Source organism: Xenopus laevis, chromosome 9_10S, assembly GCF_017654675.1.
Source record: "Xenopus laevis strain J_2021 chromosome 9_10S, Xenopus_laevis_v10.1, whole genome shotgun sequence".
Classification (NCBI taxonomy): domain Eukaryota; kingdom Metazoa; phylum Chordata; class Amphibia; order Anura; family Pipidae; genus Xenopus; species Xenopus laevis.
In genome coordinates this window covers 36867566-36894404 of record NC_054388.1, presented here as the reverse complement: position 1 = coordinate 36894404, position 26839 = coordinate 36867566, and the positions used below count along the sequence as shown (strand labels likewise).

General features: G+C 43.7%; 1 protein-coding gene across 3 annotated transcripts in view; it reads right to left on the bottom strand.

Annotated features, from left to right (window-relative positions):
* Positions 1 to 12392: 12392 nt before the first annotated feature.
* Positions 12393 to 26839, bottom strand: part of LOC108702768 (arf-GAP with SH3 domain, ANK repeat and PH domain-containing protein 2-like) — a 63101-nt gene continuing 48654 nt past the window's right edge. For 2 of the 3 annotated variants that reach the window (XM_041577954.1, XM_041577955.1), the window contains 11 exons: positions 25184 to 25269; positions 24573 to 24688; positions 23812 to 23879; positions 23169 to 23276; positions 22646 to 22850; positions 19815 to 19967; positions 16350 to 16416; positions 16045 to 16100; positions 14983 to 15131; positions 14432 to 14554; positions 12393 to 14035 (listed from right to left, as the gene is read on the bottom strand). In XM_041577954.1, the coding sequence (XP_041433888.1) occupies positions 13961 to 14035; positions 14432 to 14554; positions 14983 to 15131; positions 16045 to 16100; positions 16350 to 16416; positions 19815 to 19967; positions 22646 to 22850; positions 23169 to 23276; positions 23812 to 23879; positions 24573 to 24688; positions 25184 to 25269 (1206 nt within the window). In that variant the 3' untranslated portion in view covers positions 12393 to 13960. The remainder of the gene's footprint in view (positions 14036 to 14431; positions 14555 to 14982; positions 15132 to 16044; positions 16101 to 16349; positions 16417 to 19814; positions 19968 to 22645; positions 22851 to 23168; positions 23277 to 23811; positions 23880 to 24572; positions 24689 to 25183; positions 25270 to 26839) is intronic. The other variant, XM_041577956.1, reaches the window with a different exon arrangement.

Here is a 26839-nt window from a genome sequence, read left to right as displayed (position 1 = left end):
CATCCAACTACTATGGGACCCCCCAGGAGTCATAGTCTTAATCGATTGTTTACTGATACTTTTTCATAAACTGAATAGCCTCTAATGTTCTAACCTGCCGTCTTCGGAATTTTCAACTGTGAGTAGCTTTCAATGTCTGCAATTGGGGGATTGCTTCTCCGTTTCTTTCTACTGCAAACACTTGGCATGACTTTCGACCATTGTTGTTGTCTTTGCTTTCTATTATTAGAATCTGTACTTGGCACTGACTGTATATATTACTTTTCTTTTCTGTTTCTTTTAATTTTGTTTCGAACTATTTTGTCTGTATCTTAAAACTAATAAAAACATTTGTGAAAAAAAAAAAAAAAAAAAAAAAGTAGGGGCGGTATACAGTATGTATAGGCTATAGTACTTTCACTCTTGTACAACGCTCAGTAAATATTGCACAACAGTTATTTGGCCATTGTGTGTGCCAAATACAAAATAAGACTTTGTTTTCAGGCCTAATGCAATATTTGCAGGCAGGTATATTCCAACTCAAATTATGGGCAGCAGATAATTGCAAAATAACTGTTTTTTTTTATTTTTATTTGATTTTGTGTTTGATTTTTGAAAATTGTTCTCTGTTCACTTAAACAGGGACATTTCCGTAGCTGGGAATTCAGATTCTCATGTTGGAGGTAGGGTTGCCACCTTTTCTGGAAAAAAATACCAGCCTTCCTATATATTTATCTTTTTTCCTTATTAATAACATTGGGATCAGCCATCATTTTTACCTGCCAGGCTGGTAAAATACCGGCCAGGTGGCAACCCTAGTTGGAGGCAGGGCCGGAAATAGGAGTAGGCAGAAGAGGCAGCTGCCTAGGGCGCAACGATTAGGGGGCGCTGGGCAGCTACCTCTTCTGCCTACCCCTAGACTGGACTCACCTGGAACTTCGCGTATGCAATACGGCCCAAACGTTCCTGCGCACAGGGGCGCTCCACCAATGAGGTGAGTTGAGACACTCGCCTCAGGCGGCAGCGCCCCCTTGGTTGCCAGGGGCGGCAAAAATGCCGCTCCTGGTAACTAAGAGCCGAATTTCCGGTTTTCAAACCGGAAATTCGGCTCTTCTAGTGCAGAGAGCGCTATTGCGCTCTCTGCACTAAGCGTCGCGGACCGCCCCTGCCCTCTCCGGCGCTATAAAGGTTAGTGCCGTGGGGAGGGGTGGGGGCGGCGAAAGAAGGCCGTCTCAGGCGGCATTATAGCCAGAATCGACCCTGCCTGCGCACCCGCGCCGTTCCTGCGCACCCGTGCCGTTCATGCTCATGCGCACACGCGCCGTTCCTGCGCACCCGCGACATTCCTGCGCATGCACACCAGCGCGTGTGACGGAGGAAGAGAGGGGGCGAGCTGACAGCTGGGCTGCCTTGGGCGCCCGGCTTGCCTGGCGCGCCTCTGGTTGGAGGTGACAAATATACTCTCTGCACTAGTGATCCTGGAACAAGGGGAAAGGTATATGCAAGACTGCACCTAGTAGTAATGGTGTCCTGTCTGACCCCACCTACTCACTCACATCCTCATCACCAGGTGGACAGTCTACTTGCTGGGTTGCCACCCTCCCCATGGTGGTTGGCCAGAATGACTCCCAACCAGTGGCGGAACTACCGGGGAAGCAGGGGGTGCGAGCGGGCCAGGGCCCCCCGGCAGTTAGCTCGCCGCTTATTCCCGGCCAGTTCCGGGCGTACGGAGGGGGGCTGTGGGCCCAGCTGTGCGTCCTGCGCCAGGGCCCGCCCCCCTCTAGTTACGTTTCTGCTCCCAACCTGCAATATTGGGCCCTCTGCTGCCTACCCCTAGCTAAAGTCCTAAATATACATCCATTTTGATATGGACTTTAAGAATGCTGTATGCCAATGCTGTCCAACTGGCGGCCTGTGGCCCCCACATGAAAGTCTAAATGCTGCGACTACTTACCATGTGTAAAATTTAAAAGGTATAACTGCAGAGATTAACTGGCCCCTGCGTTGTTTACACCGCAAATTAATACAGTAATCCCCTGTATTTTTCACACCTGTAATCCTCCCTGCATTGTTCACACCCCTAAAGGCCTGTACTGTTCACACCTGAGACTGAAACTGCCCACATTGTTCACCTGTTCACACTCATACAAACTGCTGAAGGGTCAGCAGCACTGTATCACTGTATGTAGTACATTTTAGAGTGGCCCTGATAGGTTTCCGTCTCCTGCTGTATTCTGCCTGCCCTATGCTCCCTGTGTGTGTCATACTCTGCCTGCCCTATGCTCCCTGTGTGTGTCATACTCTGCCTGCCCTATGCTCCCTGTGTGTGCCATACTCTGCCTTCCCTATGCTCCCTGTGTGTGCCATACTCTGCCTGCCCTATGCTCCCTGTGTGTGTCATACTCTGCCTGCCCTATGCTCCCTGTGTGTGCCATACTCTGCCTTCCCTATGCTCCCTGTGTGTGTCATACTCTGCCTGCCCTATGCTCCCTGTGTGTGTCATCAGTGGCGTAACTACCGGGGGAGCAGGGGGTGCAATTGGACCAGGGCCCGCACCCCCCGCAGGGCCCCCGGCAGATCGCGCCACGCTGTAGCCAGCTGTAGTCGGCTACAGCCGCAAAGTAAGTCAGCACCGAGGGGGTGGGGGTTACGTTAATGAGCGTATACTTGTCTGCTCCTGGCAAGTGTCTGAGCTGCCAGACAGACCCGGTACAACCCCGCCAATACGTGCAATAAAACAGTAGCAGCGACAGCAACACAGCAGAGTTTCCATGCAGAGAAAAGGAGGCGTGACATCAGGCAGTCACATGACTGCCGTCACGTGGTGCCCAGCGCTTCCAGGGTGCGCTGTGGGAAATAAATAATAACTTAAGCGATAAGTGAATGAAGAGGTGCTGGGTGGGGTTGTGCAGGTTAAAGCACAGTCTGTATTTCTGCCACTTTCCCTGCTGACAGTTTCATTAGGAAGCGCCCTAAGAAAATGTTTTTCTTGCTCTCCCCTCTCTGGCAGCTCTGGTCTGGCTCTCATCACAGGGCTTTTGAACTGTCCAGGCTGCATGGGGGAGGGAGCAAGGGGGGGTTTGAGAACAGAGCAGCAGCAGAAGAGCCAAGTGCTGGTAAGGACTTGAACTGTTTTTGTTACTAGTTATTAATCTGTCATAGTGTCATCTTGCTATGAGTTTTGGGGGTACGTATACATAGAAGGGCCACTGTGACATCCTGCTATGAATTCTGGGGGTATTTTACATGAAATTGCTAAGTGTTTTATGGGCATCAGTGGCTTTTTTTTTCAGAACACTGAGATACTTTAGAAAGAGTTAAAATAGATGCTCAGCTACACACAGCTCCCCAGCACCAGAGGGGGATATACGGGCAGCCGATATAACTGCGCACCCCGGCACCAGGACCGAGTGGCCTCTGGCCACCTGCCCATAAATCTGGCCCTGTGGGCATGGTCTAACATCTGCAGTAACAGCCCCTTAGTTTGCTCATAGCCATTACAGAGAGATTCTATAGAGCTATGGCAGCCTAGGTATTCCCCTAAACTAAGCACAATTCAACAGGAACAGTCCCTAAATTGCTCATAGTCTGTACAGAGAGATCCCATAAAACTATGGCAGCATAGGTATTCCCTGTACTAAGCACAATTCGGCAGGAACAGCCCCCTAAGTTTGCTCATAGTCTGTACAGAGAGATCCCATAAAACTATGGCAGCATTGGTATTCCCCTGTACTAAGCACAATTCAGCAGGAACAGTCCCCTAAATTTGCTCATAGTCTGTACAGAGAGATCCCATAAAACTATGGCAGCATAGGTATTCCCTGTACTAAGCACAATTCAGCAGGAACAGTCCCCTAAGTTTGCTCATAGTCTGTACAGAGAGATCCCATAAAACTATGACAGTATAGGTATTCCCTGTACTAAGCACAATTCAGCAGGAGCAGCCCCTAAGTTTGCTTATAGTCTGTACAGCAAGATACCGAAAAACTATCCCAATCCCCTCAGGTTCTGTGTGTAAATATTTAATTCCATTTAGTCTGTGTCTAAAGTCATGCACCAATTTACCTATTGCTCTAGGTTGTGAATGTAATGTAACTGGCAGAGGCCTTGCACATGCCCTCCATAGTGTTAAATTGGTGGTTCACCTTCAGGTTAACTTTTATTATGTTATAGAATGGTAAATTCTAACCAACATTTCAATTGGTCTTCATTTTTTTCTTTTAATATTTATTAATTTCTCTCCTACTGAGTCTTTCCAGCTTTGAACAACCCCTTTAATGCTAAACGGATTAACCGTTGTCATTAACACAGTAAAAAATGTATTTCAGACTTCTGTGCTCATATGCTTTGAGTACAGGTATGGGACCTGTTATCCAGAATGCTCAGGACTTGGAGGTTTCCAGATAATGGATCTTTACGTAATTTGGATCTTCATACCTTAAGTCTACTAGAAAATCACATAAACATTAAATAAATCCAATAGGCTGGTTTTGCTTCCAATAAGGATTAATTATATCTTAGTTGGGATCAAGTACAAGCTACTGTTTTATTATTACACAGAAAAAGTAAATCAGTTTTAAAAAGTTGAATTATTTGATTATAATGGAGTCTATGGGAGACTGTGTTCCAGTCCAATGCACGGGGTGGGGGGTTGGTTTCACGTAGGGGGGCCCAGTTGTAGATTTATGTACCAGGGCCCTTAGGGGTCTAGTTACGCCACTGTGTGTCATACTCTGCCTGCCCTATGCTAACTGTGTGGGTCCTCTCTGCCTGCCCTACATTAGCTTTGGGATGTGAGCCTGGTAGGGTTTGTTCTGGGGATGTGTTGGCATTTGGAAATTGTTGTTTGGGTCTCCTAAGGTGTTTAACCATGTGCTGGGGGTTTGGGATATCCACAGGGGAGGAGGCATATGGATTTAAGGGTAAGTTTAATATGACTTATATTATTGATAAGTGATATCCCTGCAGTGAGCACCAACCATTTGTTTTTTTTTGTGTGCTACCACAATTAATGTGGGTATCATATTAACATTTTTTGTGATAACAATGGTGTGGTTTAAAAGAGGGAGCGGTAAACATTGGCTTCCATTATCTGCCCGCCACCACGTAGTCCAGAAAAATTCCGGCCTGCGGTACCACAGAAGTTGGACAGCACTGTTGTATGCAATTAAATTGGATGGTCATTTACAAGGTCTATTGAATGTACATTTCTTGTGTGGGGGTTTATTTTAAATGAATACTAGAATTATTTAACTTAAAATTAAACAAACGCCTTACCTTACCCTAGCAACAATACAGAGGTTTGAATGGGCGCAGAACTGGTCCAAGTAGTACTGGTACCCAACGTATTACTATATAACAGTGAGTAGTGCAGTGTGCGTAGAACAGTGAATAGTGTGAGTAGTGCAGTGTAAATAGAGCGGTGTGCACAACATTGAGTAGTGCAGTGTGAGTAGAGCAGTGTGCACAACAGTGAGTAGTGCAGTCAGAATAGAGCAGTGTGCACAACAGTGAGTAGTGCAGTGTGAATAGAACAGAGTGAAAAAAGTACACAGAATTCTTCAGGACATGTGAAGGAGGGGGGCGGTGAATATTCTTCTATTTGCCCCATTGATTGACTATTGCCCTCCTTCCTTTTCTATTCTCGGTTATTTGATATATTAAGATGGCCATAGACGCAAAGATTCGATCGTTCGAAACCTCGATCGGACTTCCCCATCTCCCGACCTGCCACTAACCATTCAGATCAAATAAAGTAGTAAAAGAACAGATCAGCCGATGTTCTGCCCCTGACAGCAATCGTATGAAAGTTATGTCCGACCAAAGCTAGTGACAGTCTCCCACTGAAAATCTTACGAATCGAGCAATACATGCAGAGATATTATCAGCAGCCGACAGAAATTTTTTAACCTGTCCGATCGACAAAACGAGAGTTCTCCAAAAATGTCGGGACTCTCCACACACGGTCCGGAAATCTTACGAATCGAGGATTCATACTATCGGATCTTTGCGTCTATGGCCAGCTTTAGATTGTACATACACCCTTTGTGTGTATGTACAATGCCCCCCTCCTCATATCTATTGCAGACTCTGCAGCATTTTATCTTCTCCTCCTCTTGAAACACAGATCAGAAACAAGAAATAGTCAGAGAAGATAGAATTCTACTGAGTCAGCAATAGATATGAGGAGGGGGCATTTGGAACATCACAGTTGGCTCATGAAGTGAGCAGAGAAACACGGCAAACTGTAAGGGTGAGGCACATGGGCCACTGGCGACAAATCTCCTGAAAATGCATTTCTATTTACTACTGTGGAATGCCTCGTGAAAAACACATATATGGTGATTTGGCATTGTTGGCGTTTTACGTGGATCATTTTCAGATTTGGCACCGGTGGGTAGCGCAGGCAATAAATCTCCCTGTGTGCCACTGCCCTAAGGCTAATATCTTGCCATGAAACTGCCTGCGGAGATGGAGTTATTGATGCTGTGGGTGTTTAGCATAAGAAGTAAATGGGATCACCCTGTTCCTGCTCACACATAGGGTTGCCACCCGGCCAGTGAAACACCTGCCAAGGCTGGTCTTACAAATTTACCGGCAATGTAGTTGCCGGTAAATTTGTAATACCCTTAACAAAAGCCCTTGGCCCCCTGCTCAAAACTTAACTTTTCTCCGGCTTCTGGCCATTGCGCGACATGGCTCCACCCATTTTACATCATGGCCCGCCCCTTTTCAATTACAACCCGCCTTTTTGTTCCTGCCCCCACCACCGGCCGTTAGAAATTTTGTGAAAAGCTGGCAAACCTAGTCACACGGGGTGGATGATTCCAGTCAGAAAACACAATCTATTAGGGATGAAAAGAAAGGTTGGGCCTAGTTCGTTCAGTTGGTTGTGCCAGGGAAATGTAGGTTGAGGGAAATCATAGAAAGAAAGGAGTAAACTAGAAGTTGGTGACTAAACCAACATATTCAACTTTGACTTTAACTAGGTGGGATTATATCTATAGGGATCTGCTAGGCAACATTAGTCCCTACACTTCCACCTGGATTTTTATATGACTTGTGCTCAGAGACAGGGGGCATGGACAGGGCCATGTTTGGTTAGGGGGCAGTTGGGCATGGCCAGGGTCAAAATCTGCCAGTTAATTCCAGAGGTTGACATCTCAACACCAGCCACATGCAGCCAATGGTACTGTAGAGGGACCACCTGGAGAGCTCTTGTATGAGCCCTGTGCCAAGGCTGGAATTGTTAGGGGCTCCGCTTATAGGTGAGGTTGGTTCTTCGGGCCAATATATTGCAATAGTGAGGCTGCAAGAGAGCTTCGAAGAAAACAATCAATCCAGTGGTCGATTACAAAGACACAAGCACTAGAACATTAAGTAAGCACATACAAAATTCAAATATGGAAGTGCCTCTGACACCAATGAATATGCTTTCTCACCTTGCCTGTAAATTGCCTTGTGTCCTGTATACCTGAACAGGCCCGGACTGGCAATCTGTGGGTTGTGGCAAATGCCAGAGGGGCTGCAGTAAGTTGCCATAGACAGTCACTATTTATTGGGCTGGCGGGGGGGGGGGCTGTTCAGGCCTCTGTGTACTAGAAATGCCAGGGTCTGTTTTGAATCTCAGTCCTGAATCCCTTGTCAAGGCTCTTTTGTGCCTTGTTTTCTGCCTGTAGGACCCGTGTGGTTTGCTTTGCCCAGCTTGCCCTCCCTTGCCTGTGTCAGTACCAACATTACTAGTTTACACTTCCTGTGCCAGTGCCCGGCTTTCTCTTTTGTGTTGCTGCAGTTTTGTTGGCTCCCAGGTTAGTTGCTGCCTTTCTTGATCTTCACTAAATTATAAAGTCAGAGGGCCCCCTGGTGGGCTGTAGGAGCTCCTGCTGGTTTGTACAATGGTATTTCAGTGGATGTTACCGTGTTGTAGGCATAATAATTCACAAGTTAAGAATTGGGGTACGAGGGGTTGTGTGCCTCCCTGAATTTTTAATGGTTAATTTTACAGCTGGCTCTGTTCTGTTTCCTATGCCCTGTGGGAGGGAGGAGGTTTCTAAATTGCCACAAATCTTGTGATTGTTCTCAGCCATAGGTTATTTAATAGGAGGGCACACATGGCTCTTCATCTTTGGAAGAGTCTGAGAATATGGCGTCCGTATCAAGATTAAGCCCTTGGGAATAGTGATGTGCCAGTCAGGAAAAACTTAAAGGAGCAGGAAAGCTACCGAAGCAGTTCATTGCCAATAACAAGCTATAACACAATATTTATTCTACAAATGCTTTACCATGCCTGAGTAACAGCTCTAGAAACTCTCTCGTTTGTTTAGGATAGCAGCTGCCCATATAAGCTTGGTGTGACATCACTTCCTGCCCGAGTCTCTGCCTGCTTCTCATAGTTCTAGGCTCAGATTACAGCACGGAGGGGAGGAGGGAAATGGGAGGGGGAGAAGGAGAGAGGAGCAAACTGAGCATGCTCAAGCCCTAGCCCTGGAGGTTTATGTTAAAAACAGGAAAATTTACTGGTGTATTTATAAAGACCTTTCTAATAAAGCTTACTTACTTTTAGCCTTTCCTTCTCCTTTAACATTTCCCAATCTTAACCCACAAAATGTTGCCATGGTAGAAACCACACCCAACCCGTACCCACGTCTTTTCTCTCCGTACACTACTTCTGTATCTGCCTCTGGTTCCAATACAGGAATCTTCAGGAGCAGAGGAGGAGTGCACTTCCCCACTTTGACCCGCACCCAACCCAAATCAACAATGGTTGGCTAAATTTGACCCGAACCCACCAGACCAGCGTGCTTGGCGGTTAGGCACCTTGTCAATGAGTTGGCTTCCCTGGCCACCCAAGTGTAGGGACTCTAGTGGGTATGACAAGCTTCAGAATGCCAGGAAAACTCCCAATGGGCCCTCCTGCTCACCCAGCTATTTGCCTTATATACCATGGCCATTCCCCATTTTTATAAGAGAACAAATAATGAAATGGAGGGAAGGATGGATGTAAGGGAAGAAGTGATTAAGAATACAAAGAAAGTTAAAGGGGAACTATCATGGAAACGAAAATTTAATATAAGCGTCCTCATACTGAAATAAGAAACTTGCAAAATACAATCAATTAAAAATTCTGCATTGTTTCTGAAATCGAGTTTATGTTCACTTTTCCTCTCTCAGCATCTGCTTGTTCATTCTTTCTTCATGCAGCCTTTTTTTGTGGTGAGCATAGTTATACAGGAGCAGTGACCAGCTCCATGTTGTAGCTCCCACCCTTCCCAGCTATAGTCAGGTGATCCCACTGGTGTCTAATAAAACGGCAGCCAAGTTTGGGAGTTTTACTTTGAAAGCAGCTAGTAAGTTGCAGGTAAAACTTAGTCCCTGTGTAAAATGTATAATGAAGCAATAGAATTCTTAATGAATCAGATGAAAATTGAGCATAGGACTGGCCAGATATGGGATGACTTTGACGTAGTTGACCAGCTTAAATATATTGCAATATATGGACTAACAATCCCTGTTTTGTTTAAAGGGTAAGGCATTTTTTAGTAGCTGTATGCACAAAATGTCTCTGTCTTAAATATATTGATAATGGGTTGAGTGCAGAGGAATCTTGTATTTGTCTATATGTATTTTGTGGTCACAGCCTCATTATTGCACCCCCGCCTAATGAAATAATTAGTGGTGAGCACAAGTTTTCCTTGATATAGTTGGAAAAACCTGGACAGCACTGCTCTAGAAGACACTGAGATTCTCTTGCCATCATTCTGGAATAGCACCATCCTCAGCCCGGGGCAGCTACTGTAGTGCCCAACAAAGAAGGAGAAACCTGGTACAATCATTCGTTTTTATTGATCTCTTGACAAGATAAACATGTTTGCATAAATAAAGAAGTATATATAATATTTATAGTACCTGATCTATTATTGGAGGGATATATACATATACAGTATATACATAGCAAGGAACACTGACAGTAGAGTGGGGAAGGGGGTTAAGGCCACAAAATATAACCAACCCAATTGCTACACGGAACCAAAGGCCCATCTAGAAATGTCCCACTAATGACAAGTGTCTTCCTTGTGATGTGGCTGCAGAATGTCTGGTTATTCATGTTGCTGAACTCAATGCAGATTTGGGCATATTAAATAAACTCCCAGGGAATATGGGGCAGAGATAATGTGCTGGTTCCCATTACAGACATAATAAATACATTTCATACAATGAACTAATTGCCCTTTTATTCTATTAATCGATGGAACAAAATTCACCTTAGCGTTTGTCACTCCCGGTCCATTAAGCACATTGGCACCCTGCTGCATGAGGATAGGTCACATGATTACATGTACAGCATATTCTTTTATAGAGGGGGGTTGGATTCTGGGGCCCTTTAAATAATTGTAAAGCTTTGTAATTGTTATAAAGGCAAAAGCTGGTTTGGTTTTCTATGAAGATTCTGAATGAACAGGGAAAGTTTCTTCCCAGCTTTCAAATGGGGGGGGTCACTGACCCCACCTAAAAACAAATGTTCTGTAAGACTACAAATGTATTGTTATTGCTACTTTTTATTACTCCTCTTTCTTTTCAGGTTGCCTGGGTTATTTGGACGCTAGCAACCAGATTGCTGACATTGCAAACTAGAGAGCTGCTGAATAATAAGTTAAATAGCTCAAAAAACACATATAATAAAAAATGAAAAAAAATTGCAAATTATCTCATAATATCACCCTCTACATCATACTAAAAGTTAATTGTAAGACCCCTTTAAAGATGCATAAAGATGTTAGGAAGCAAACATGGGTTAGGGGTTACTAGGCTTACAACAGACTGGACATGGATCCATGTGGCCTCACGGTTATAAATAAGACGGGAGCAGACCTATTCTAGGGAACAGCTGGGTGTCGAAGGCAGAGCCCAGAGGGGAAACAGCAGGACAAAGAAAAAGCCATGTTCTATTTTATTAAGGGGCAGATTTATCAAAGGTCAAATTGAAAATTCGAATTTCACTTTTTTTTTTTTTGTATAGTCAAAACTAGAGAGTTATTCAAATTCAATTTTAAAAAAAAAAGGGGTGGTTCACCTTTAATTCTAAGTAACTTTTCAATTGGCCTTCATCATTTATTTTATAAAGTTTTTTTTAATTATGTCTTTCTTCTGACTCTTTCCGGCTTTCAAATGGGGGTCACTGACCCCATCTAAAAACAAATGCTCTGTAAGGCTACAAATGTATTGTTATTGCTACTTTTTATTACTCCTCTTTCTATTCGGACCCTCTCCTATTCATATTCCAGTCTCTTATTCAGAGTAATACATGGTTGCTAGGGGAATATTACCACAAATAATAACAAATGAAAACCAACTGCAAATTGTCTCAGAATATCACTCTCTACAGCATACTTAAAGTTAACTCAAAGGTAAACAACCCCTTTAAGAATTTGAATCCAAATCGTCTCCACCTAAAACCTGCCCAATTGCTGTTCAATTCAATGGGAGAGGTCCCGGATCAATTTGGAGCTGTTTGCAGCCTTCCTGACAGAGAAAAAAAACTCAAATCGAGTTTGATCTAGTTCTATTCGAATTTTCGGGTCGTTTCAATTTGATTTTAATAAACTTCGATTGGTCAAATTTTGAATTTATGGGAGTTTTAAAATACTCGCATGAATTCTAAATTTGACCTTTGATCAAGCCTGATTTCTCAGGCAGGCGCCCCTAGGCCGGGTGGTCCGATTGGGCAACTGCGCAGTCCTACCGTCCACCCACACTCCCCCTACACGTCGCGAGCACACGCGAACCTGCGCATAAATGCCGGCAAACGGCGCTATTGAATGGGGATGCACAGGTCCCCATAATGCGGCTGGGCGGCATTTTTTGCCGCCCTAGCCACAATCCGGGCAGGGCCACCATCAAGGGGGGAAAGTTGTAGGGGGCCCGAGGGTAAGGGGGGCCCAGCCACGCCACACTTACTTGATTAGCCGGGCCCCCGTCTTTCTGAGAGCTGCTGACTTCGGGAAGGCATGGACGTTTAAGGGGCCCTGGCCACCAATTTTCTTATAATGTGGGGGCCTGGCCACCAATTTTTTTTACTCATGTGGGGTCCTAGCCACCAATATGTTTAAATGGGGGGGACCTGGCCACAAATGTTTTTTTATGGGGGGCCCTGACCACCAATATCTTTTTATTAACATGTGGAAACCCTAGCCACCAATATATATTTTTGTTTTTTTACTGTGTTGTGAGGGTAGACCTGTGGGGTGAGGAGGGCGGACCTGTAGGTGGGGCTTGCGGTGGGCGCAGCCCAGGGGGCCCAGGAAATTTGGTCGTATTGGGCCCTGCGATTTCTGATGGCGGTCCTAGCTTTGATAAATGTGCCTTTAAATGTATCTGATGGACTGGATGGCTCAATCACCATACCTCAAACCTTGCCTATAACAAAAACATCCTAAAATCTGGTCATACATCTGGGAGGAGCTACAGAAGGCGAGGGCAGAAATCTCCTCCGAATATCTTCAAAAACAGGCTGCTTCGGGTCTTCAAAGCTGAAACTGCTGCATGTGCGGGAGTCTCTGATTAATGCAATGTTTGCTGAATGGAACATTTATACGAAATAAAGTGAATGTTATGATATCGCCAAAGCACAATCGTGATCAGTAAGTATAAGATCACTAAAATCGCAAAAGACTGTGGGCAATAAAAAGCAGAAATAAAAATTTCATAAAATCTTGAAATAAAATATATATTTTTTAAAAATGTTGTGATTTGCACTCATTGGACACACCGGGCAATCAAACACATACGACATATACAGTGTGTGTGCCTGATGAGCTGCACTGGGTGGGGGAGGGGCTATAAATTTAAGGACAACAGAAGATCCATAATGTGCCCTAAGTCGACTCATTACCTAGGGACAAGGCCAGGGTGGCCCAGGGACATGGCTTAATTGCAGTTGGAAGCTGAAACACTGATATGTATGGGACTCTGCTTCAGTGTTTCATCTTAAGGTCCCTCTTATAGAAGGTCCCCTGTGTGAAGGATATTACAAGCTTTAAAGGGAAACTGGCAATGTTGCTGTACTTCAGTGGGAAGAAGAGGCATACATTGGCATGGGGCTACATTTGCAGTCCCACTCGGTGACCCAAACAGCTGCTGAAGAGACAGAAGTGTTCCTGGCAGATACCAGATTCAGGTCACGGAGTAAACAGCTGCCTGACAAAGTGGTCTTACTGCCTGCCAACCCCATTAACTGGCGGCCTCTCCAACCAATCAACAGGAGGCGCATTCAAGGGTTGTAAATGTAGCCCCCGACTAGTGTTTTCAACACTAAAATCTGCAGATGTTGCAGTGGTTTGAAGATACTTCTCTAACAGCATACGTGTCTCGCAGAACAAGTACAAAAAGATATAATTGTGTTTTTCTTCTTTCCCTACTAATAAGTGCTCGATATTGGTCCTGGTCTGGGGTATAATTCACAGTTCATTGTGCTTAGGATAAGCCCCTGATTAAACCATGAGATCCAACTATAGTTACAAACCTATTTAGGGAAAGAGAATGAATATATATATTCAATAAAACCAGAGATGTGCTCTACCAGACTTTTGAAGACACCAGAGCCTTTTGCGCATAATAATTGCTCCAGATTTTTTTTTTTCGGGTGTCTTTTGGCATTTTTGGTTACTGGTTTCTGGATGTAGCTGAGAAAATAAGAAAAATCCATGTCTTCTGCCCCAATGTACCAGCTGCAAATGGCAATTCTCAAGTTGAAGCCGTATTGATAAAAACGACTAACGGTTTGTTAGCGGAAGGGAGCATCGACTGGGTAGATAAAGGCAGGCGGATATCACCATTATCTCCTCTGTGGCAAGATATAGAGCCAGAGAATATTCTCCATAGAGATGATTGCTTATCTTCATGTTATATACAAATGTACCGCAGACTGGGGGTGGGCTGCCCATCCTTGTGCCCCTACATTTTTGTAGTCCGTGTTACCTGCTTGTTAATCAGTCAACATGTGCACAAAGGACGCTGGGAAAACTCCTCTTCTGTGTAGCTGCCCTTCAATGTAGCCATTCTGAAATTAAATGAGCCAAAGAGGTGGGTTAGTTTGTTCAAGTTTGTGACATGTGGAAAATGATAAAACAGTGACAGGCAAATTATTAAAATATATTATTAACATGTATTTATAGCTCAAATGAGAGCAGATTGATATTGTGGAGATACAACTACCATTTGGCTGTTATGCTGGGAGACATAGCTCTACTACATTTTTACTGTGGCTGTCCCTGCCTTGCTTCCATTTGGAAAAAAAAGACAAATGAGCCTGTCTCCTTTAGATACAAGATGTCTTGTTCCTGTTAAGGTTATTGGAACCTTATTAAAAGATGGTCTAGAAAAGATCCAGATTTTTGAAGACCCTCCATCCTCCGCAGAGGCACCTATATTTCATGCTGAGGAATTGGCAACTTACCCACCAGTTCTGATCCTCTTCATCAGTAACTACAATGATCTCTCCTGTATTAAATGTCAGCTCATCAACGCGGTCTGCGTGGCAATCAAACAGAGCTTTCACCCGCCGCAGTTTGGGCTTACTCTTTCCAAAAGCAAAGGACGAAAGGGAAGGCAGGCAAGACACGCACGTCAATGCAGTGGATAAATAATCGTATCATAAAAGCTAGTACAGGTATGGGACCCATTTTCCAGAATGCTCGAGACCTGGGGTTTTCCAGATAAGGGAATTTAGATCTCGGTGCCTTAAATCTACTAAAAAAACATTTAAACCTTAAATAAACCCAATAGGTTTGTTTTGCCTTCAATAAGGATTAATTATATCTTAGTTGGGATCAAGTACAATGTGCTGTTTAATTATTACAGAGAAAAAGGGAATCACTTTTAAAAATTTTAATGATTTGATTATAGTGGAGTCTATGGGAGACAACCATCCCGTAATTCGGAAGATTCCGGATAACGGATCCCATACCTGAACTGATACCTCGCACCGGCATTTGTAATAATTCTTACCAAACTCATTCTCCGTGGCATTGGCATTGGTGGCTCTTGGTTGGTTGGCGGGACATTGTAAAGCTCTTGAACGGACAACGCTGGAGAGGTGCTGTTCCCACGCGGAGACCTTTGGTTCCCAGACTTTGGATATCCTTCTGTCCTTTGATCTGCTCAAAAGGAAGGCAGGGATCCCATAACCATAAATCAGATGCTTAATCACTTATCTCAGGACTAACTGGAAATGCAAAATACCTAAAAATGCTTACTTTTATATTTCCAGAAACTAATGGGGGTGGAGCTTTGACTCAAAATTCTATTGAGCTTACAAACTCACAATTAGTCTGCATAATGTCTAGTAGTAATGTCTAGTACGCTGATGTAGTCATGATGCCTGTGAAACAGGTGAATTCCCCCAAGTAATGTGCCAGGGAGTAGCACTTGAAGAATGATTTACCCTTTACTCACCAGAGCCCAGTGAAAATTATACATTTTTTTTTTATATCTTTTGGGCATTACCGGACCTATTGAGCTTAATAGATGTAATACAGCCAATAGGACTGAGGAGTCAGTGCTGTCCTTATGCTGCAATAGACAGCAGCTACAGAGAGGGGTCTTGGGAATGGACATTTGAAGCAGCTCTTCAATTGGTCTTTTTTTATAGTTATTGAATTCTTCTGCTGACTCGTTCCAGCTTTCAAATAGGAGTCATTGACCTCGTCTGAGGCTACACATTTATTTCAGTGTCTTATTTAAATCAGTGGTTGCTAGTCTAATTTGGACTGAAATTGCAAACTGGAGAGATGCTGAATAAAAAATTAAACCCAATTGCAATGCGTCTCAGAATACACTTTCTATATCATAATAATTTAAATGTGGACAACCCCTTTAAAATCCCCAACAATAGTAAGCCACAGTGGACTTAACTATAGGCACACATAGTTCCAGATCAACCAATCAGATGTTTGTTTTCAGCAGACCTATAAATACTCTCTATGGATTGATCAAAATGGCAGAAATTGTGCATTACAATGGCTGTATCTCTTCCTCCTATGAAACAAGCACTAAGTTTCGTGCACGTACCTTTTGGTGGGACTTCTGGGACTTCATGGAGGCTGCTGAGCTTGGGGGACCCAATACTACAGAGAGATGCAGAAGAAGTAATTAGAGCTGTGGCTTGGTAGGAGCACAAGATTGCCGTACAACAGCAAAATGTTCATACCTGCAAGGTACTTCCAAATTGGCCAATTGGAACCATATATAGGGCTGTGCTACAAACATAGACCCCATTCCAGGACTTCTAAGCCAAATCAACCACTTGTTAGAATTTATTGGTTGCTATGGGTTACTAGACCTGAAGAAAAGGGAGGCAGAAGATCAGCATTTACCTTGGTCTTCTAGATACAGCTTCCGATTGGAGAAACTTGGATGGTGATGTGCAGCAGGAACTGTAATCTGTAACACACAAATAACACCTTGTCTGCAATGAGGCTGGCAACGAGGTTAGCCAATCAGATTGATCCATTGCATTGCTCAGGTCCTACAGTATGTTCCAGGGCACTATCTGTATGGAGTGTGTAGAAGTTAAGAAGACAAAATTGTATTTTTGGAGGGGCAGGGGGGTCAGAAAGAAAGACAACAAAGTCATCTATTTCTGGGTTTCTGCACCCCAAGGCACTGCATGGCAACCATTCTTAGTGAGTGCATCCTAGACAATTAACGTGAAAAACTCAAAAGAAAATGGCAACTGAGGACCAACTACAATTGTCCTACTAGTACACTGGGTACAAGTGTACAAAATACTGAAAGTTCCTTTGAATGATCCCTTCAAGGTCTCCAGTTTACAGGACCCCCATGGCTGTAGCCTCTATAACAGCACAGGAAATTCTCGAATATATATATATATATATGCGAACATCCTGGCTATTTCAGTCATTATTTCAATGCAGCTCAGTCTAAAGCTGCTCATTCACACTAAAGGTGGCCATACACGGAGAGATCCGCTCGTTTGGCAATGTCGCCAAACGAGCGGATCTCTCCCAGATATGCCCACCTTGAGGTGGGCAATATCGGGCTGATCCGATCGTGGGCCCTAGGGCTCAACTATTGGAACCTAACGATGCCTAATGGGCGGTCGGATCGCAGGGCCGCATCAATGAACAGATGCAGTCCCGTCCGATCAATATCTGGCTGACTTTCGGCCAGATATCAATTGGGGAAGCCAGTCTGAGGGCCCCATACATGGGCCAGTAAGTTGCCGACTGTCTGTTGGCAGCTTTTATCGGCCTGTGTATGGCCACCTTAAGATCTGCGCTTATTGTGAGGTCACCAAACCAGAGGATCTTTGCCCTGCCAGGACACCCAAATCAGGCTGATATAGTCAATTGGCCATCAGATCATAACAGGGACCTATAGCTTTTCATCAGGAGCCCGAACCATGGTGTTCTGATGGCTGAACTTTGGCCAAATATTATTTGGGAAGGCCATCATTTTGGCTGCATACTTGGCAGCTATTGTCAGCTCATAAATGACCAGCAGAAGTTGATACACAGTGGGCACACCTTTGTGGGGGAGAAGGTTGGATTCGGGGGCTGCTGAAGGCTCATACCATTGGTTGGCATTTTAGATTTGAAGATGTGATGCATTTGTATAAACCCACAGTGCACTGTGATTGCAGGGTTTCAATAATGGGAAAGCAGCGTTACAATCCTATGGTGCTAGGCAGAACAGATGAGAGGGATCGGCTATAAGCGATGCTTCTTTTGTTCCTTTATGGAAGGGTGTTTGGCGTGTACCTCCGAATGAATGTCTAAACTAATTATTGCCTGAGCCCCCTGCTGGGTCTGCTGTAAGCTACTTGCGCCTCAATACCAGTGATTCTACATGTAGAATTTTCCAGCTGGAAGCCTTTCAGCCAATGCTGCTTTGCTGGTACAACTCAGTCTCCTCACTATCTCTTGCTTTTACTTCTCTAGGATTTTAATATGACGTGCACGGATATTCGGAGACAATTTGTAAATTGTAATGTCTCAAAGGGCTGTTCCTGCTTAACTCAGCTTAATACAGGTATAGACACTATAGCTATAGTTGGACGTGATCCCTCTATGAGCAAACTTAGAATAAGTCAGTAACTCCTTCATAGGGCCCTGGAAACACAAAGCAAGAGGGGGAAATGACTATTTATTCTGCTATTAAAATGTGCATTAGTCAAACACAAGGAGAAAATAAAAAAGGTCAAGTATCCCTGTTAGTAACATGAAGCTCAGTGTATTCTGCATGTTCATTTAAATCTACCAACTTGTTGTTCAGTAGTATTTAAAGGGAAACACCACCCAAACAACATCTCTGCACTCCGGCCTCTGACAATTCCTGAAAAAATGTTGCGAGCCAGCTGATTGGAAGGCAAAGGACCTGACTCCCAAATACATTGTTTTAAGAGTAGGGATGGGTGAATTTGCCAAATGTCGCCGACGGGCATTAAAGTTTATGGGCGTCAAAAATAATTTGTCGCTGTTCTTGCGAAAAAAATTTGACGCACGCCACCATACAAGTTTAGGGGCGTCATTTTTGTGGCGAAACAAGGCGAGAAAATTTGCTCATCCCTATTTAAGAGTCAAACACAGAGAACACATTAACTCATAAATTTTATTATGCAAGAAAAGAGTTTGGATGAAGAACCCCTTTAAAGGAGAACTAAAGCCTAGAAATGAATATGACTTAAAATGCCATATAAACGTATTGTACCAACCAAAAGTTTCATCTTGTCAATAGCAGAAATGATCCAGGACTTCAAACTTGTCACAGGGGGTCACCATCTTGGAAAGTGTCTGTGACACTCACATGGTCAGTGGGCTCTGAGCTGCTGTTGAGAAGCTAAGCTTAGGGGTCGTCACTAATTATCCAGCAGAAAATGAGGTTGGCCTGTAATATAAGATGATGCTACAGGGCTGATTATTAAATTCTGATGCTAATTGCACTGGTTTCTGTGCTGCCATGTAGTAATTATCTGTATTAATTACTAATCAGCCTTATATTGTGACATTTCTATTCTATGTGTACTGTATATTGTGAGTGAGTCCCTAAGCTCAGTAAGTGACAGCAGCACAGAGCATGTGCAGTGAATCAGCAGAAAAGAAGATGGGGAGCTACTGGGGCATCTTTGGAGACAGAGATCTTTACTGCTAAAGGGCTGTGGTTGCCTTGGGCTGGTACAGAAGCACAAAACATAATGTACAACATTTCTACCCTACTTCTTTAGTTAAGCTTTAGTTCTCCTTTAAGCAGTTGGTCTCAGTCTGATTGGTGGTGATTAAAAGGGTTGTTCACCTTTAAATTAACTTTTAGTGTGATGTAGAGTGATATTCTGAGACAATTTGCAATTGGTTTTCATATTTTTATTTGTAGTTTGAGTTATTTAGCTTTTTACCAGCTCTCCAGTTTGCAATGTGGTTGCTAGGGTCCACATTACCCTAGCAACCATGCACTGATTTGTAAGAGACTGGAATATGAATGAGAGGCCTGAATAGAAATATGAGTAATACCAAGTAGCAATAAAAATACATTTGTAGCCTTACAGAGCATTTGTTTTTAGATGGGGTCAGTGACCCCCCATTTGAAAGCTGGAAAGAGTCAGAAGATGGCAAATAATTCAAAAACTGTAAAAAAAACCAAAAAAACAAAGGCCAACTGAAAAGTTGTTTAGAATTAGCCATTCTATAACATACTAAGTGTTAACTTAATGTGAACCACCCCTTTAAAGAACATGACATGTATCTGTGAATAGCACAACATTATAACCAAGCACATAGCCTGGTGGCTATCTAGTCTGCTTGTCAATTTGCCAGATACCTTACCGAAGTGTAGATTGGCCTGACTGGAAGGACTGTGTGGAATTATGGGTACAGGATCGGACAGGGCTCTCTTGTGCTTTGTCGTCGGAGGAGGTGGAGTTTTCTTGACAGAAGCAGAGGGGCTGGCTGGTGGTGGAGGCGGCGGCACATTGGGTACTGAAAAATGAGATATATCTGCTTTAAGGTGAAGGACAGGGCCACACACAGGTGACAAAGCTAACCAACACGGCCTTATGAGATAGAGTGCTCCCTCAAGCTTGGGGTGCCAGTCACACTAAAGCAAAACTTGGCACTGTTCAGTGGTTGGTGGCAGCCGGTGGAAGAAAGATGAACCCTTGCTATTGTCAATGCTCATGATCTGACTAAACCAAGTGCAATAAGTGCAAAAAGTTGGACCGTGGCAATAAAATGGCTTTTCACTTTCTAGTTACAAATTAGTGTTGCCAGGGAAATACTACCTGGAGCATTCAAAGATGAGCGTCTCTGGTGACACTCAATCAGGTTGCTACAGCCATAGGGGTCCCAGCCTCAATCCCAAACTCACAATTCTATTAAGTTTTATGGTTTCTTTAATATAGTTTAACAGCGTACTTATAAAGTACTTTTATGGGGGCGGGATATGTCTGGCCAGGTTGCCTGGTGCGTCCAGCTTGCATTGCCGACACTGCCTCTAATTACTGCTGCCACACTATTTCCCTTAAAGAAACTCTGCCTGAGACTGTTACTGAGGAAGCAGAAGGCTCACCTAAGGTTGAACAAGGGAGAGGGTCTTCAATCCACTTGAGAAATTTAGCATTGCATGGTGCCCATTTAAAGAAAAGATTACAGAGTGCCTTCCCTCACCTGGAAACACAGTCCTCTGCAGTAATCAGCCTTAGTCAGGCACTTGAACCCAGGGGGGGAAATAACAAATGAAATAAATCTGTTGACAGTACGTGCCGTAAAGATATTTATCCACTTTCTGTAATAAGGAGCTGTTGGGTTTAGAGGCAGCAATGCCGGATGTGATGCAAGCACAGAAGCAGCGTTCTGATGAGGAGCACCCCAGAAGCACCAAAGTCACAACTAGAAGACTGCCTGACCAGAGGTCCATACCCGCCGCCGTATGTGCATAGCATTAACTGAACCACAACTCCCAAGACCTCATGAAGGATTGCCTATTTGCCCTGAGAGTTCCCAACAAAGATGTTACTGCACTGGTAAGTGACAATAGAGTTTTCCTGTTGAGTCTCTGCCTGGCCAGACACTGGGTCCCCAAAAATGTTGGGTCATTTGCTTGGAAGCATGTATTACGTATACCAATAGAAGTGTGTTCTGAGTAGAGGGTAATTATAGAAACCAGTAATAGCCCAGGTTCAGGCATCAACTGAGTGTAAGCACCTGCCACCGACACAAAATTATATAATGGATTCTCATTAGAGACCAAACTCCAACCTTGAGGAACCAAGCAGGAAGGATCAAGAAAAGGAGGAAGGAGGTAGAGATTTGCTATCGGTGGTCTGCCACATGGTTGAAACCCCACGGTTCCTGTGTCCCTCAAGACACGAGAAAAACACTTATCCAAAACAGTCTCCTGTCACAGAATGGCTACTCTGCTTTGTAGAAATGTGATTCTTACTATTAAAGCCTTTGAAGCAGGTATATAGTACAATGTTTATTTGGACTTCACAAAAAGGGGAACAAATAGTAGGCTCCCCCAGTGATTATATTAGTTTAGCCTGGTGGTACAGTTAACAGGAAACTGCGCCACTCTGGTTACTTCTGTAGGAGCATCATGGAGCTCACACATAAGTACCCACCTCCTTATTCTTTTGATGACCAAAGCATCTGCAGTAGAGTGAAAAAGCAGTATTTTACTTAAAGTTCTGCTTTTTTACAAGCACAAAGAAAGAAGAACAGAGAGACACTCAGTGGTGCTTTCACATAAGTACCGCATACTAGTTTAGATTTCTGCCAATAGCAGCACCAGTCTGGGGTATCGGGTAAGCGATTCTAATTACAGGGGGTTGCCAGAAATTTGGAATCATTCGGCACCTCCAGTGATTAGAACTTTCCTTCTTTTCTTCTTCTTTAAAACCTAAGTAATCTTCCATTGCCTAAAAGCAAATACATTTCAGAACTGATTAATATTTCAGTTCATAGCCTATAATAAAATTTGGCAACCTGTCATCTTTAAAGGAGAAGGAAAGGTTAAAACTAAGTAAGCCTTATCAGAAAGGTCCATCTAAATATACCAGTAAACCCCCAAAGTAGTGCTGCTCTGAGTCCCCTGTCAAAAGAAACGCTGCATTTCTTTCCTTCTATTGTGTACACATGGGCTTCTGTATCAGACTTCCTGCCTTCATCTTAAACCTCATTGCCCTGGGCAAGAGCATGCTCAGTTTGCTCCTCTCCCCCCACCCCTCCCTTCTCTACTGTAATCTGAGCCGAAAGCAGGGAGAGACTCAGACAGGAAGTGATGTCACACCATGTTAATACTGCAGCTCCTATCCTAAACAAACAGAGAGTTTCTAGAGCTTTTTACTCAGGTATGGTAAAACATTCTAAAGAATAAATATAACATTCTATCTTGCACTATTGCAGCTAATCTATTGGCAATAAAATGCCTCTGTAGCTTTCCTTCTCCTTTAAGATTCAGATAAGCTGTTGGTGGGAATATTGTTTATCAACATCTGGAAGGCTACAAGTTTTCTAAGAGCAATGCTGTCATTATTCCAAGGGACAGTACTGGAAAATGGTTCTCAGCCTTATGAAGAAACAACAATTACTCGGGATTTAGAGACAGATTATCTTTTGACTATAAGCCACATTCTGCTCCTGTTAGAAACGTGTACCTCTGATTGGGTTTCTTGGTGGCAGGGGAGGAGTGGAGGTGGGAGTAACCGCATTCTCTGCTCCGAGGCTTGAATCATATCGCTGGTCATGAGATGCTCGCCTTAAAAACATACTGCTAGAGGCAACCTTGTCCACACAGAGAGCATTGGGAGACTGGAAGCAGCTGTAGGGACGCAGAGACCTCTCCTTCTTGACTGGGCCCAGCTGGAAAATCGAGAAGGACATACTGAACATGTGGACTATTTAGCTTCAGACCTGCCACTTTAAGGATTTGTGAGTAATCCATTCAATCTACGCAGTTCTGAAGCTCAATTTCCACCCCCCATGCAACAATGTATGAACTAACTTGAAGCTACTCACGACAGCTTTGATTTGGTGATATTAGAAAAAAACCTCTACAGAATGCATTACAAATGAATAAACTCCATCTTCCTGTTGGAGGTGCCAATAATAGGCCAGAATATGGGCACCTGTAACCATTCTTTGTCAGTAGCATGTTTTTCCCATGGAGAGCAGACCAACCTTTTCATCCAGATCATCATCGCTTTCATACATGTCATCCTCCCGCAGCAGCCACTCGTATTCCACATGAACACGCATGTTAAACTGATTGTTCTGAGCCTGGACCAGCTAAAGAGATGGACAGAAATGAGGGAATATGGTGGTGGGAAGGGGCAGCTGGAGGTAAAGAAGGAAAAGCAAAACAAAGTAGAAAAGACCAGAAAGGAAGGAAACTTGGATGAGGGAGAGACTACATTGGTGTTTGTGCTGTAGCACATCCTCCATATAGATTCTACCTGATGAGCAGAAAAACAGAAAACGGCAGATTTCTTAAAGAGACCGTTGGGAAGAAATGCTGTATTTTTCTCATATTTTGGATTCAGATGTAATTTTAACAGGCACTGACACAGGGTAATCTGATCAGAATGCCCCCCCCCGCTGCCTTTCATTGTGCTAAAGACAAACACTGTGTCCTATGGGGAACTGCAGTGCCATTATGTACTTAATGTGCTTAATGTTACTTACAAGCTAACACAACAAGCTATAACACAAGCTATTAGTAGTTCACTAGCCCAAAGCTAATTTTCCTTCCCATACACACACTAAAGAGTGCCACTAAACTTTGAAGCATTAAGGAAACCTTCCCCACCTTCTGCTTTCTTACCAGTTCTTCGCACAGAGTGTGTTTGAGCTTTTTGGCAATATCCAGTGCAGTCTCACCAGCTTCATTATCTGTTTTCCAAGACAAAAAATGTTTTGTCACAAAGGTATAAATCAAAATTCATAATTTTTAATCTCAAAATATTGTAACACATAGAAGCCCATGAAAGCTGCCCATAGTGCCACTGATATACTGATGTACTGGCCATGCATCCCTGCAATAATCAAAATATCTGACCTGTTCCCTCTGGGCCGGACAGAGTCAGCTTAAGACAAAACTCTTGTTATATTATCTATGGTGACTTCACGCTCTATGGCTTCTTTATATAGTACCAGAATACTCCGGGGACCAGGTTATGTTTTATTTTATTCTGGGCTCAAATGGTGGCAGCTGATTGGAAGTTCTTTGTGTCAGTCTCTCTATGTAAAGAAAGTTTTCCAACAACAGAATCATCACCTTAGTCCAGTGATTGTCAGACGTTTCTGGTTCAAAGCCCCCTTAGAGATCTGAGCTAGCCTCCAGCCCCACCTTAATATCAAGCTTTTACATTAAGGAAAATATTGATGTATCAGCCATTGTACTAAGCTTCCCTTGGCACTACTTCAAACAGTTCAGGTACCACTGGCTTAGCCTAGTTTGCCTTAAAATTTCCATTTGAACATTAGACCCCTCACCAAAAGCATCCAGGACTAGTGACAAGTACCGTCTTCCAACTTGAGTCCATTTCTACTCTACTCCTCCTGTTCTAAATATCAGGAACTTACTTATTTTCAGGTTGACTTTGGCTCGCAGGAAGAGTTTGATGCTTTCCGTCTTGTTGTACAGACAACAGTAATGAAGGGCCGTGTTCCCTCTTACAGTCTGTTTCACCAGATTTCCACTGAGAATCAAATATTCAGGCAAAGAAATATCATCAGAAGGCAAAGACAAGGCTATTAGTATGGTTCATCTCTAACTTCATCAAACACTAGAATAGATAGTGTTGTTTTGCACATTTTTTGCAACAAAATATAAACAGAGGGCTAGTGCTGCCATCTACAGGTAACAGAAGAATACTTGATTTGTTGTATTGTTCCCAGAATGTGGCTCGTCGTGGGTATGTTATACACTGTTTCTGTTCTGCATGTTACATGTTTAATGGCACAACAGTAACCTTGTATGGGTTGATTAATACAGATGGGAAACTGGAGTCATAGGTTAATATTAATAGGGGATGAGAACACAACACCAGGGAGAGGTCATGAATATTGAATGTTTTGCATGCCACTTGCAGAGTAAAAGAGAAAGTGTCCATGGGTTATACATTTACAAGAACACTTGAGACATTTAAATGAATGGAACAGAAATACACAGTACAGAATACATAATGTCCTACCTGTTATGCACCAGAAAGTCCACTATATGCAGCGAGGTTCGGTCAGATAACAGCACCGCCAAGTGCAGCACCGTCTCACCCGGCTCCTGAGCAAGTCAGATTGTAATGGCTTAATATATTTACAAATTCCAATATGTTATAGGCTAGAGAAGCTGTGGTTAAATGTCCTGCTTACTCCTCCTCTGTGCTTACATAAAAAATACTTTGATAGTGTGGAATAAAAGAAAAGGGGATTTTTTGTTACTCACCGTTAAATCCTTTTCTCTTCAGACGTCTGTGGGAAATGGCACCATGGGGTATAGCTCCCTCCACTAAGAGGCAGGACACGAGAGAGAGAGAGAGAGGAAGACTCCTCCCCTACTGCTAAACCCGCTACCATATTCCTATAGGATCAGTTTTTTGTATCAAAGAGTATAGGAAGGAACAATGAACTATAACTAAAACCTTATATACAGACCATATTGCCAGGTAAAAGAAGATTGGTAGGGTCCACTTCCAGTGCAGAGATGCCCTGTGTCCCAGAGATTTCTGAAGAGAAAAGGATTTAACAATAACACTAAACCTCCTTTTCTCTTGCAGAGTTCTGTGGGACATACAAAAGCTGTCCCCTAAGTGATGGGAGGGACGAGGGGGCCTTAGTTTAGAGAACTGCAGCACCTTCCTGCCAAAACGGGTGTCGGATGCTGAAAAGATTTCTAATTAATTAATTTTGTGAAAGAATAGAGGGAGCCCCAAGTGGCCGCACTATAAATTTTCTCAGCTGAAGCCTGATTCCAGAAGTTTGAGGACGTGCGGATTCCTCTGGTACCATTAGTATAATTGTAATGTCCAAGCGGGAGGTTTCATATTTGAACTGGATATGGATGGCTGTACAGGTGCATCCAGTGGAGCTCGGGGAGTATCTATAGTACCCCTGGATTATTTTGTGTGGCAGGAACCAGCACATCCTGAGCTTGGGAGGGCTCAGTGGATGTTTTTGTACAAGACTTGCATAGTGGGTCCTTGCGCTCAGACAGAAGGTGTTTGCAGCATTTGTTGCCTGCTCAGTATTTCACTTTAGACTGTGTGTGTGTGTGTGTGGTGCCTTGACAAACAGACCCTCCAATATAGTCTGTACAATGTGCTATGTGCTTTTGTATTGCCCTGCATAGGGCTATCTCTCTGGTCCCTGCTATTTAGTACCAGTCTCCTTTAAGTTTTTGTCTTGTCTTGGGATGGCGAGCAGATATCCCTGGATTGCCTTGTGCTGAACGGATGGCAAGTGGATTCTTTCCGGGTCCCAATTTCAGATGGAGAGCAGAAGCTGAATAGACAAGTCTGCGTCAGCTGCAGCCGGATTCAGAGTGGAAGTGCGAAGAGAAAAAGCACAAACAAATTTGGCGACACGGGTGACTCAAATTATGTCAAAAGAGTGTGCGCGCCACTCCCCTGCGGTCAAGCCCAGGGGTATCACTGTCGGGAGACAGTCTAAAGGGGACCAGAGTGCTAATCTGCCCCAGATTGTGGAGGTGGAGCATATGTACAGCACTAGTGCAAACGTTTTCACTGCTTATAGGCTAAGGGTGACATTTGCTGGACAGAATAGATGGTAGGGTTTGGCATACTGTGTGGCTCGCTTCTCTGAAGTCTTAGCAGCCCCAGCCCTGAATATCCTGT